Below are 14,715 nucleotides of genomic sequence, written 5' to 3'. Positions count from 1 at the left end.
AGCCAGGAGTAACCCCTGAGCGCCGCTGGGTGTGGCCCAAAAACCAAAATAAAATAAAATAAAATAAAATAAAACTATTTCTCTCAAACTTCACTAATTCATAACTATCAATTTGCCAAACAGTAAATCAAATAAATGTGGAATATATGAGATTACACGAGAATGCCAGAAATTCTTTTATTTTGACACTCACATGTTATGACATTAATAAACTTAAATGTTAGTAAGTTATCTACATTGGTATATATCATAGTATTATATATTTGAATAATTGAGGACTTTTTATGTTTTCCACAATGGGTAAGCTTTCTCATTTTGTTTTCTCTCCCATCTATAATACTAAAAATAGCTTCTGCTCACAGCCTAGAACATAATTAATTCTATTTAATAGTTCGATAGAAATATATTAATATAGTTGAAAACATTTTCTCAATAGATAAGAATTTTTATTTAGAACCAGGGAGATAGTTAAAAGGGCGAGAACCCATGTTTTGCATTAAGAAGCCCAGGCTCGGGCCGGGCAGTGGCGCTAGAGGTAAAGTGCCTGCCTTGCCTGCACTAGCCTTGGATGGACCGCGGTTCGATCCCCCGGTTTCCCATATGGTCCCCCATGCCAGGAGCGACTTCTGAGCGCATAGCCAGGAGTAACCCCTGAGTGTCACCGGGTGTGGCCCAAAAACAAAAACAAAAACAAACAAACAAACAAAAAAAGAAGCCCAGGCTCAAACCACAACACTATAAAATTCCCTGATTACTGTTGGGGAGTGTTCAAGACTTAAGTTGGAAGTAAACTCACACCATTCCCGTGCCTTCCCCAGCCCAGAAAGGTGTAGACCTAAAACCATATTTATAAATTTAGAAAGCTATGTTCTCAAAAGTAATACTATAATAATTTGCTTACTTCTTATTTCCATAAATCATTATTGAAGCCTCTCATGAGATGCTAGATGATGCTACAGAAGATTCAAAATAAGTTGAAAACATGGTTCCTGCCCCTGAGAAGCTTACAATCTAAAGGAATACTGCCCCAACTCTTGAGAGCCTCTGAGATGGCATGTTCAGTAGGGATGGCTGTGTGGAAGCATTGTATTTTGATAAGGGTTTGGTGGACAAGGGAACAGAAACTAACAGAATACAAAAAAACCTAACCAGGGTACAAACACTTGGCCATAATTTTGTAATGGTCTGATAACCCTTTTTATTTCACAACACGATTTTAAGATTTTAATTCAATGCTCTCAAACACACACAGATTTACTAACCTTCTACATTCATGGCTTCTCTCAGAACCTGAAGTTTCTTTTGCCTCTCACGGATTCGATCCAAAGCAGTTGATATTGCTGAGGAAGTGGGCAATTCTCGTGAGTGAAGCACCGACTCTGTTTTCTGAGGGCCAAGGAGATCCAAGGCTATGCTTCCATTCGAGTATCTTGCCTCTCTTCTGGGAGAAACTGCAGTTCTCATGGTTACTGCCTCAGGGAGACGGTGTCTGAATCTATGAGTCTCTCCAAAAGAGACTTCTTTATCAGCTGAGCACAACAAGTCCATGGATGAAGCCCAAATCTTCTTTTTAGGAAGCACATCAATGTCAGGGTAAACTTTCTTTTCTGGGCTATTAGTTTTGAACTGGTAAGGGGAGCAATTATTTTCAGAATCTTCATGTCCTGAATTATCTGATAAAATGTCCTTGAAATAATCTTCCTCATGTGTGTCTCTGAAGGACAGAAATCCCATAGATTTACTAAGCCCTTTGTTAAGAAAAGTCTGTTGAGAGAATGGAGACTTTTGTATGTCTAATACATCAGAAGTGGAGCTTCTTCCTGGAATGATAAGAATCTATCATGTATGCATAGAAGTTTTAGAAAATAACTGGAATGTAACCTTACTATTGACAGAAAAAGTGGTGACAACTTTCTACATTTTCCAAATTGGACAATCCGAGATGAAATGGCAAAATGGTATAATGACAGATGAGTGGAAAGAGATGCGATCTTTGTATAATTTTCCAAAGTTCAATGTTTCTTACCCAATGAAATAAAGAATAGATTTAGCTTAATTTTTGTTTAGTTTTATGTTTAGCTAGATGAATTATTTGGTCTTAAAAAATAGAAAAAAGTTCTGATACAAATCAGTTTGGTAGAGAAATATGAAATGACTTAAGGTAAAATAAACTAAAATAATGCACAGTATTGGCCAGAGAGTTAGTACTAGTACAGGGATTAAGAAACATGCTCTGTATGTGGCTGACTCTGATTCCTGACACTATATGCTCTCAATGAGCATTGCATGGTATAATCCTGGAAGTCGACAAGAACCCAAGATAAATTGGGTAATCAGTAGCATTGTAGGGCCTAAGTAAACACTACAACCTCAGACCCTCACATTTAACTGATGGCTGAAAATGACCAGGACCAATCCTGGATTCTAAACACTGCCTTGAAACCTTCGGTCCCACTTCCAAAGAATAATACATATAGAATACCATTACCTTATAGAGATATAAATTCAAGCATGTGTAGACTCCTTTCTTTTTGGGGGTGGGGTGGGCGACACCCGTTGGTGCTCAGAGGCTACTCCTGGCTCTGCGCTCTGAAATCGCTCCTGGCAGGCTTGGGGGACCATATGGGCTGCCAGGGATCAAATCCGGGTCCATCCCAAGTCGGCCGCATGCAAGGCAAAAACCTTACTACTGTATACTGTACTACTGCCCCGGCCCTGTGTAGACTCATATCAATAAAAATTTTGGATGGAAAAAGAATCTTATCATTTGGAACTATTAATTATGAAGGTTGGTTTTGTTTTGGGGTCACAACCATGATGCTCTGGCTTTAGACTCAGGAATTGCTCCTGGTATGATATATGTTGCCTGGGATCAAATGTATATTGGCTGCGTACAAGATAAACACCCTAACCACTGTTCACTATCTCTCTGGCCCTGAAAGTTTTATTGTGACTATGACTAAATATATTTTCCGAAAATTTTAATGAGTGGAATTCAGGTAATTTTATTATGTTTAAATGATAGAAGAAACTATCTTGTTCCACAGCACGCCTTCATGTACCAAACAGTTTTTCGTCACAAATGTAAATATTTCGATATCTGTCAACTGGAATGAACTGCCAATTTTTAGTGTTATTATTAAAACCAGAAAAGTTGAAATCAGGAAGTCATTCATGTTTTTATATTTATTTTAGGATGGCAGTCTGTAAATATAGTGAGACATAACAACAATGTGCAACCAAAAGCTTGTATTTGAACTTCAGATTCAACAACAATAAATCATATGTATATGGCTCCATAGTTTAAAAAGAAAATAGACCAATTATAGGTATTAAACAGTGACCCACAAAGAGTGACAATTTCCTGTGCGAACTTCTGTGATGCCTTTTCTGTAATGAATTTCCTGTGCATGCAACATCAAGTGACAATTAAAACTTCCAAGTAATAACAAATTGCTTATTAATTCATTTTACTCAATCTTCAAGGCAGCAACTATATCTTCAATTTCTGGAGTGCAAATTGTACTTTAAAAATCTTAGAGAAGGAAATTCATTTCAGGAATGCAACAAACAATTATTAAATTGAGGATCATATGCAAATACTGTGCTTCCATTATAAGTCATCCTTTATGGGACATGAGGGCAAAATGAGGATGGCAGCAATATTTGTGGGATGCTATATAAAGAATTATGCCACATCTAGATAAAAGACATTAATACACACTCTAGCTACTAATTTAAAGTATTTTATAAGCTGATTAACATTTCTGCTATTGTAGTTTATCTTGTTTATTTTCTCTTTACAAACTAAGTGGCCTCCTACTTCTCAGAGCGTTCATTCCTACTCTTGTTTTATTCACCTCAATTAAATATTGTATTTACTAGAATATCAATTTTTGGATCAATTTTTTCTTCTAATATAATCACATCTATTTGCAATGAATTATGCATTACCTATATGGTGCATAATATAAATATATATAAATATACCATATTTATGTAATTGGCATTTATTTCTTTTGGGAGTGATAATAAATTTTTATATAATAAGAACTTCTAGTAGACTACAGAATATCTTCAAACTATGTATAAAACTATTCATAATATTCAAAATATATAGAAAAATAACCCTATTTTACACATAGAGATACCCATTCTATACAACTCTTTCCAGTTCAGTAAGTGGCACCATCATGCACCTAACTTAAGCAAATACTGTATTTAAGAAAATACAATACTGCCCCCAGATCTTTCACTCTCCTAATTGTCCACATTTAATATGCCAGAAATACTGGCTACTTAAGGTCTCAGAATAATATACCCTATTCAACGCAATCATTTCCGGTGCTATTGTCATTGCCATATTCCAAATTAACATTATTACCTGACTAGATAATTGGAAATATTTCAGTTTATTTACTTTCTTCATCTATTTTCCACTTAGTAGTCAGAATTACCTTTTCAAAATATAAATTCCATCAACCTGTTTAATGGTCCCAAAAAGCACATTACTGCACTCTAAGTAAATTTCATGTCTTTTTGGTTTGTCACTAGAATCCCCTTAAGTCTAATTTCCATTCTTTTATTCCATCTTTGTCATAAATCTTTCTATTAGCCTTTTTCATTAGAGTCTTTGTAAATATGTTTCCTCTTCATAGTGAATGTCTACTCCAAAACTTTCTGATGCTTAGTTGTTTACATTTATTTTAAGCCTAGATTCCTTCAGTTAAGCCTTTCTGTCTACTAATTAGATTACAGTATTTTCCGGCATGTAAGACGACTTTTGAAACGAAAAAAGTCAACTGAAAATCTGGGGTCATCTTATATGCCAAGTATATCCCAAAAAACGTTTCGATATGCCACTAGATGAAAATCGTCTGGATATTTCCATGAAACGAATTTTCCAACTTGATCCTGCACCAATATCTGCAAGGCTGCTCGAACCGCATCTCTAACTCTGCCAATCCAAGCAGGCTTTTATGCATGCAAATTATACAATGTTCTACACTATAAAAAGCCTGCTCAGATTGGCCAGAGTCAGAGAGGAAGTCTATTACAGTAGAAATGCTCATCTGCTTAGAAAAACCTCTTATCATCCCAGTCAGTCACAAACAAGTGTTTTCTGTAAGCTCTGCATGTAATTTTCTTTCCAGATGATGCCATCATTATTAATGTTCTCTTTTGGATTTATTGTTCCTCGATTAAGTTCATGTCATTGCCATTTGTGAAGAGACATTCCATTTATCATATCAATGTATGGTATGTTACAGTATGTTCATTAAAAATGTAATTAAAAAGGAACTGGTGTTGCCTTGGAAGTGGGGGTATCTTATACAGCGAATATAGGCCTAAACCTATGTTTTAACTCTAAAATTTAGGGGGTCGTCTTAAACACTGGGAAATACAGTACTTTTCATATATATTATGTACCTTTTCAATTTGTAACAGGTAACTCTTGCTCACTATTGGTCATTAGCATTTAATCTAACTAATGGGCCAATAACAACATATTAATAGACCATTGTGTCCTCAGAGTCATCTTTTCACTAGCTATATAAGGTCTAAAACAAGCTGATAATAAAGTTGTATTTGGATAATAAGAGCTTTACAAAGACTAGTTTTAATGTTCTACACATAAATTGAATAGGTATAAAAGAATCTCAGCTCATATTAAAAGTTCAGGGTGTTATAATTTTAAATTCTGTAAGGTAATACACAATTAGTGAGATCAATTAAAAATTAGATGCACTGGTGGTGTTAAAGAACTAAATATCCAAACCAGGAGTTAACAACATTGAAATCATGAGACCCAAAATCTAACAATCAAACTTAAAAAAGTGCCTTTTATGATGGCAGACTGAGCTAAAGGGTGATGAGTGGGGAGGTCTCAGATGGATTCTGAGAACATTGGTGGAGAGGTGGGATCAATGCTGAAAATTGTATCTCTAAAGCTTAATTATGAATAACTTTATAAATATCACTGCTTTAAATAAAATATTTAATAAAAGTTTATGTTAACTTGTTCTCCAGATAATAAGTAAATTTTCAGTGACATTTAATTTATGGGCTAAGTTTTCTCTATTTGCATAATCACATTGAGTTATAGTAACATCTCATAACTATATACAAAATAATCTATTGAACCTATTGAATTAAGATCCCTACTGCTAGGACAAAAATAGAGACGATGAAGTAGGATGAGGTACAGGAAATCGGAGGAAGAAATATATAAAATAATGATATTCTTTTTTTTTTTTCATTTTGGTTTTTCGGCCACACCCAGTGATGCTCAGGGGTTACTCCTGGCTATGCGCTCATAAATCACTCCTGGCTTGGAGGACCATATGGGATGCTGGGGGATGGTACCAAGGTCCGTCCTAGGCTAGCATGCGCATGGTGCCTCACAGCTTGTGCCTCCACTCCGGCCCCTAAAATAGTGATGTTCTTGAGGAAGCTGGTCAGGGAACTGTGGAGAAACAGAGTGGTATCTATATGGGATCAGGTTACACTTTAAGAGTCATAAAAGTATTAAGTGAGAAATTGAGTATGGATGACCTTTCTTAAAGAGAAACAAGATGACAGAAAAGAGATATATGGCTAAGTGGTTTCTCCAATAGATCTATTTGCCTAAGATTTCTGTGGTATGCTTTTTGGAGAAAAAAAGGCAGATATTTTATATGTGTTCACAGGTACAAGATAGAAAGGTTGATTTCAGCTGGTATACACATACCATTCTTAAAACATATGCCAAGAGCTACAATTTAGTTCTGTAACTAATTCATGAACCTTAAGTCAGATATGTAATGATATGATAAAAAAAATGGCGTGACATGGTTGCTTTATATTGCTAAAGCACTAGAGAAAATTTTCACTAATCTGAGAATTTAAAATCAAGATAAAATATAAAATCTGGGTGTGCAAGAGAGAAGAAACAGAACTTGAGGCCCATTTATAAGCTACGGAAGTCTAGGAGAGAGTGAAGACCATATACTGCTGTTAATACCAATGCTACTTATTTAATAACTGTTTATGGGAATAGAAAAATTTTTAATCCTCAATTATTTTCTAAATAAGTAATTATTTTACCTAATAGGTAATAGAGAGTACTGAATTAAGCACTCCTAATCCTATCCACTGGATTTAAAACTTGTTCTTTTATTTTACTAGGTGTTTTTTTTTGGGGGGGGGGTCACACCTGGCAGTGCTCAGAGGTCATTTCCTGGCTCTGCGCTCAGAAATCTCTCCTGGCAGACATGGGGTAACCCTATGGGATTCCAGGATTTGAACCACCGCCCGTTCTGAATCAGCTGCGTGCAAAGCAAATGCCCTACCACTGTGCTCTCTGGCCCAAAATTTGTTATTTAAAAAAAAAATGGTACCTTTGGAGGAATTCTTAGCAGATTTTAGGTGTAAGCTTCACTGATATTTCCTCTCTATCCTAATAAACTCAGTGGCTTTCCTTACATTATATTCAAATAGTTGCTGGATTTACAGTTAGTAGTATGGAGGGTAGGGCACTTCCCTTGCATATGGCCAACCAGGTTTGAAAGCAGGCACCCCTTAATGCTCCTTCAACCCTCTCCAAGAGTAATACTTGAGTGCATATAAAAGTAAGCCCTGAGCCAAACAAAGTGTGGCCAAAAAACTATTTTTGGGTGGGGGAAGATTCCAAATGAAAGAAAAAAACAACAACAGTATACTGGACCTTTACTATGACAATACTTTTATTGTATTAAAAATTACCTCTGAGGCTAGAGAAATAGCACAGAGATAGAGCACTTGTCTTGTACATAGTCAATCCTGTTTGACCTCAGCATTCCTAATGGTCTCCTGAGCACTGTCAAGAGAGTGCAGAGCCAGGAGTAAACTATATATATATAGATATAGATATAGATATATATATAGATATAGATATAGATATACTATCTAACCTATAATCAGTTCCTCTGGACAAGGGCAACTTAAAAATTCTAAATGTGCCTCCGGTTGTTCTGCTTTTTTAAATATAATTTTTATTTTGACCATCTTGGCTTACATATCTTTCACAGTAATATTTTAGGTACATATTAACATGGAATCAGGGTAATTCCCATCACCCCTGTTCCCACCTTGCTTCTTATCTTCAAAATAGAATTATCTACAGTTCTTTCAAAAGGACACCATAAAACCAAAATTAAAAAGTTGTCATACAAAAGATTTAGAAATGTGAAATATATTAAAAATACAATGAAAGTCAATTTTCTTGGAGAAGTTGAGTTCAGAGAAAGCTTACATATTACATCTAATTATCAACATTCAAATCGAAAACAAAACCATTAAATACTTCATTTTGAATGTGCACTGTTGATGTATTTAAGGGAATTAGTCAATGTACGTTTAACATTTAATGGGGGGGGATGGCAACCCTCCCATCCCTGCCAATGGCAGTTGGACTGGGACTTTAACTGATTCTTGGAACTGACAACTGCCCTAAGTATAAAAAGGTATAGTTGGTTATTATTTGGGGTGGGGGGTAAAGACTGGAGCAGAGCTGGCAGAGCTGTGGGCCTGAGATTCAGCATAGGAAATGCTAGCCAGATACTCTGTTTCTGTCTCTCTCTCTCTTCCTCTCTCTCTCTTTTTTTCTCTCTCTCTTTCTCTCTCTCTCTCTCTCTATATATAAAATGCACATATATTTATCTGTCTCTCTCCCCCACTTTGATCCTCTACAGTGCACATCTTGCAAAATATTAAATAAATATACATGAAGAGGAATTTAGAAGCTTTTAAGAAAAAGTATTAGTGTTCTCAATGCAAAATAAAACCCCAAGTCTTTAATAGGACACAATCCATTTGCTTTCATTAAAATAAAAAAATGTATTCTAGTATAGGACATTATGTTTGAAATATTTTTGTTATATGATTAATATCATCGATTGAATAGCATCATTCACCATTTCCCCTCATAGAGACTGAAAAAGTTCGCATCATGTCTTAGATGGCAATTTCCAAATGACATTTCAGTAATAAAAGAATTCTCCAATTCCCCATCTGTCCTAACAAATATGCTCAAGTACATAAAAAAGAAATACGATACTATCAATATGCAAAAAGTTCTGAAGTACTAGGATACTGATCTGATCAAGGTGTTGGTTTTCACCTCAAGCTTGGCAGGAAATGTTTGATTTCTTTCTGGTTAGTGAAACTAGTTTATCAGTATTGGTCATATTAAATAACAAAGTGGAGGCAGAGAGCCCAAGTTTAGGTCTCTGCTTCTGTGACACATCTCCAGAAGAGAAAACTTTTAAGGTCAATTATTGACAGGTCAAAACTGACGTTGTGACATTTTAGCTTAACAATCGAATTACTTAATATAAAGCACTATCCCCTAAAGTTAGTTCTTTTGAGTCTAACTAATAAAGCATCACTACAAAGAAATTACACACAGAGCTCAGGAGGGCTCGAATCAAAGAAAATGAATGTCTGACCAACAGTGGATAGGCAGGGCTTATGTGCTGAAAGGGGGTGTTGACAGGGAGGAATCAGCACTACCCAAAAGTGACAGTGCTGTTTTAGAAGAACAACTGTTTTTCAGGAAGTATTTCCTATTCAAGTTTTAAAGACAGTGACAAAATGACAGTACAGCTGGTAGGGCACCTGCCTTGCATATACCTGACCAGGGTTCAATACCCAGCATCCCTTAAAGCCCCTGCCCATCGGGAGTGACTGATGAGTGCAAAGCCAGGAGTAACTTCTGAGCACTGCCCAATATGGCCCAAAAGCCAAAAAAAAGAAAAAAAAGTTTTAAAGACAGTTTTGGCCATTAACTTTTTCTTTTTGCACCCCACAACTGCTGGGTATTGCACTATCAATAGGTAGAAACACATTGCAGGACCCCAGTGCTGAACCTGGAGGCCTCAAGAGCCTGGAATGCCTGAGTCAAATACAGGCAGGTGCTGGGGGGAGGAAAGAGAGGGAGCATTAGTGGTGGGAAGGTTGCACTTGTGAAGGGGGGTGCTCTGTTTATGACTGAAACCCAACTACAATCATGCTTATAATTATGGTGCTTAAATAAAGATTTTATTTAAAAAAAAAAACAACAAAAAAACGAATGGTCCCTTTTACCACTGCTTTGGTAAAAAGTCCCACTTCCAGAGCAGTAAGATATAACTCACAGAAAACTAAATTAAGGGACAATATAAAGACTTTCTTTAAAATTTTTCCCCCAGATTTCTCTGAATTTTCTTCAAGTCATTACAGTAAATCCTAGAATATTGCATTTGAAAAACCTATTGATTCCCAGATTTTTTTTTTTTTTTTTGTGGTTTTTGGGTCACACCCGGCAGTGCTCAGGGGTTATTCCTGGCTCCAGGCTCAGAAATTGCTCCTGGCAGGCACGGGGGACCATATGGGACACCGGGATTTGAACTGATGACCTTCTGCATGAAAGGCAAACGCCTTACCTCCATGCTATCTCTCCGGCCCTGATTCCCAGATTTCTAAAGCGCTATTAGAGGTAGCTCAGTGTTAGAGAACTTGCGTGTAAGGACCTAGGTTTGAGCTCCAATACCACAAGGGAAAAAAGTGATATTAGATAATAATCCATATACAATAATATATAATTATAACAATAATAATGTTCCTTAATATTATAAACACTATATTGACTTAATATTATATTATAACATTATAAAAACAAAGTCACAAATAAAATGTATGACTAATTTCATTTAAAACTTGACATTTCACACGGCCAGGCATAGTGCCCTTAGCTTAACTTTTTGAGACCCTGAGTAGGATCCCTGGTTACCACTCATACAGATTTATTGTAGAGAACATGGAGAATGCTCAATAAGTTGGACTGTATGATTGAAGCGTGGGATTCAATACCTAGCACCACATGGTTCTGAGCACCACCACATGCGATACCTGGACACATGAGCACCTGGATGCAGTAGCCCCTGAGTACATCTGATGTGCACCCAAAATCAAAAATAAAATAATGAAACCTGGCTTTTCTGTTTTTATAATAAAAGTCTAATAATATGAGCCAAATGGTTATACTATAGCTTATTTCCCTTTCGAATTTGCAAGCACTTATAATTTAAAATAGGTTATTTAAAAATTAAACCATACATTTCCTTAGAAAACATCAAAATTATATTAAAGGGCCAAAGAGATAGTACAGGGTAAAGGCTATTGATTTGATCCTATGAACTCTGGCTTCAATCCCTGGCACAACATACCCCCCAAACACTACTAGGGGTATTTCCTGGTCACAGAGCCAGGAACAGCACCTAGAGAACTTCTGGATGTGGCCTACCCAGGCCTCCAGTTACAATACAATATTATATCCAATATTTCTATGAAGCCTTTACTTATATTTATTCAATGGAAAAGGATTTGTATTGTTGTAATGTCATCTATAAGATGAATGTTCTAAGTTAAAGAGATGGCTAAAAGAGCAGAGAACATGTTTTGCAATGCAACAGGCTTCTTTACATCACATGATCCCTTGAGCACAGTTGGGAGTGACCTAGAGCCCAGCTTCTAGGGTAGCTTCTGAACATTACCAAGTGTGGCTCCAATCCTTTCTCTTCCAATAAATGTACTTAATACAGTAGGCTTTTCCTAACCTTTGTATCTACCATTTTCCACACCACTACCAAGTCCAGAAAGTTTAACTTTGGTGGTGGTGCTTGTGTGAGGATGCTTACAACTGATGCTTGCTCAGTGGCCTCTAGAGTCACATTCAGCAATGCTTGGGGGCCCTATGGAATTGGATTTGAAACACAAATTGAACCAGGGACATCCAGATGAAAAGCATAAAGTCTTATGAAAGCTTTAACTTCCATACTATCCGGTGTCAGGTATCTCTTTTTATTTTAAGTGCATATATAGGACAGATGAGATAATGGGCAAGGCAGACTTTGGATGCAAGAAACCAGTTTTGAGGGGTCGGAGAGATAGCATGGAGGTAGGGCATTTGCCTTGCATGCAGAAGGACAGTGATTCAAATCCTGGCATCCCAGATGGTCCCCCGAACCTGCCAGGGGCGATTTATGAGCGTAGAGTCAGGAGTAACCCCTGAGCACAGCCGGGTGTGATCCAAAAACCAAAAACCAAAACCAAAACAAAAAAGAAACCAGTTTTGACCCATCATCCTATGGTGCTCCCAACATTGCCAAGAGTGACTCCAGGGGTCACAGTGTAGCCCATGAGTACCATCAAGTATGACCCAAATATATATAATGTATATATGTGAATGATTAGTAAATAACGAGTTATTTAGTGTATGTATAGAGTGAGTATTGATTTATTTAAGTCTTTAACTGCTACCTCTAAAACATTATATATAATTACTGCTTGCAATAATATTAATCGTTGAAAGTAACAATCTAAGACATGGTAGTGTCTTGTAAATTTTATAAGCTAATGCAGGATAATTTTTTCTATAGATTCATGATGGGTAGAGATAAATGATAAAATAATTTTTATTTCTAGAAAAAACTTTAAATATAAATAATAACAACACATTTACTTATTCAACAAACAACAGAGCTCAACTCCATAAGATGTTCACTTGTTAATGATCAATGAGAGATGAAGACTACCAGAAAGAAATAAGAATGAATAGGAAAAGAGAAAAGGGAGAGAGGGAAGAAGAGTAAAAAGACAAATAAAATAAATAATGTCTGTTTTGCTTAGAAAAAAGAAATAATTAAAACACAGTTGAAATTGCCCTCAAGCATTATAAACATGTGAAAGCCTAAAAAGCTAAGGTATTGTTTCAGAAAAAGTCCTTATTCACAATAAGTAAAATAGGAGTACCAAAAGAATTAGTACCATTATAGAATCAGTCTATTAGAAACAAGTTGCTGCTTAAGTTAGATTCTTTTCTCTTTTCAGAGCTATGAATTGTGCAAGAAAATTGGACATCCATATTTTATTTTCACATAGAATTTTGATACATTCAAAGTAAGATACATATATTCTAGTTATCTTATTATCAATTACAATGCTTCATTCATTGTCACTATGTACCATAAATGATGCAGTGAAAGATTTGTAATGCACTTTGGTCACAATAAAAATTAAAATATATATATTTAAGTAATAACTACTCCTTCCTAGCTCTAAGTTTAAGAATAAAATATTTCACTTAGAATTAGTCTGAATTTTTGATTAATATTATTAAATTGTTTGATGAGGAGCCAGAGTGATAGCACAGAGGTAGGGTGTTTGCCTACAGACCTCAGTTCGATCCCCGGCATCCCATATGGTCCCCCAAGCCAGGAGCAATTTCTGAGCACATAGCCAGGAGTAACCCCTGAGCTGAGTCACCGGGTGTGGCCCAAAAACCAAAACAACAAAATGTTTGATGGAAATAAAAAAATTAATTATCAAGATCAACAGTTTATTTTATGAGTAATGTCTAAAATTTAAATTGAAAGATAAAACTTCCATATAAAAATTTTTTTCTATTCTAATTATACATTTCTGGAATTTCTACTAATCTATCACCCAAAATTTAATAATTACACAGGAGTCATAATAATACTATTGGCAGATAACAAAAATAACTTGTTTGTTTCACTAGTACTTATGTCTTAAGCATATATGCTTTATCATCTAGCTTTAAAAGTATTTTAAGTAAATAATACCACGATAAAATAAATAAACGAGATCATTGCTAATAATAATGACAGAAAAATATTCATGGAGAAGTTCTGATGTCAATGATGTTTTCTACATTACTTTAATTAGTAATATATTGAACTAACCAATATTCCTCTCTCTACCTCCGCTTTGTACACTTATATTCTAATTATGGTCTTAACGGTTCTATTTACAAATCACCTAAATATTTTTTTTTCCAAAGGAACAACAGAAAAAGATAACACCTGAACATTTCCTAATACTATGCTCTTACCTGTTGGCAATCCTTTCCCTCTCAATCGGTCTCGAATAGCCTGACTTCGATCAGGCTTCTGTTCAGTGTTATGGGAAGGTTGGTCCACCTGTATACAGTGATCATGAATCAAATTTGACAAAACAAAACAAAACAAAACATCAACAATAAAAAAGTCACCAAAAACTCCAATTTGCTTTTTTTTTTTTTTGAGTTACTCTCTACAGAATGACACTGAACACTTTGAGAGGGGGATAACAGTATTAAGATAAAAACAGTCCATCTGTGTTATTTATATATTACTTGGATAAGCTTTATGTAGGTAAGTTCTGATCATCATCAGGAAATAAAAAGTTATTTATGAATAACTATTAATGAATAAGCTACTTATCAGGAGCAAAGTTACTCAATTTAAAACAGTTAGCTGAGTTCCATTCAAAAATATTAAAGTTGGAGCATTATTTTTTCCAAATTGATCACTACATTTATCTCCAATATTAGATTATAATTTTAAAATATAGCAATTCTGGTATATGAAAACTTTAAGAAAGGAAAGATAAAATAGTAAAAAAAAATGACTTAAATCTATTACTAAGAGCATACATACAGGTGTTTCCACAAATTCATAGACATTTAGTAAAACTTGTTAAACATGGATTATAAACCTCTGGTAATATATTAAAAATATGTTTCCTACGAAAAGGCTTGAGTAAAATTATTTCTTAAGTTTGCTTTATATCCCCCTTCCTAAACAAATATGTATAAAACCCAAAATAAAAAAACAATGAAGAAATGTTTCTTTTGGGAGGAAGGAGGGCATTCAT

General features: G+C 35.3%; 1 protein-coding gene across 1 annotated transcript in view; it reads right to left on the bottom strand.

Moving 5' to 3' along the window:
- Window positions 1-14,715, bottom strand: part of PTPN13 (protein tyrosine phosphatase non-receptor type 13) — a 196,595-nt gene that overhangs the window by 121,654 nt on the left and 60,226 nt on the right. The window contains exons 5-6 of the mRNA XM_049789778.1: window positions 13,913-14,000; window positions 1,263-1,820 (exon numbers count right to left, since the gene is read on the bottom strand). Of these exons, the coding sequence (XP_049645735.1) occupies window positions 1,263-1,820; window positions 13,913-14,000 (646 nt within the window). The remainder of the gene's footprint in view (window positions 1-1,262; window positions 1,821-13,912; window positions 14,001-14,715) is intronic.

This window comes from Suncus etruscus, chromosome 16 (assembly GCF_024139225.1).
Source record: "Suncus etruscus isolate mSunEtr1 chromosome 16, mSunEtr1.pri.cur, whole genome shotgun sequence".
NCBI classification, from domain to species: Eukaryota; Metazoa; Chordata; class Mammalia; order Eulipotyphla; family Soricidae; genus Suncus; species Suncus etruscus.
The sequence above is the reverse complement of the archived record's forward strand: the minus strand, read 5'-3'. Positions and strand labels throughout refer to the sequence as shown.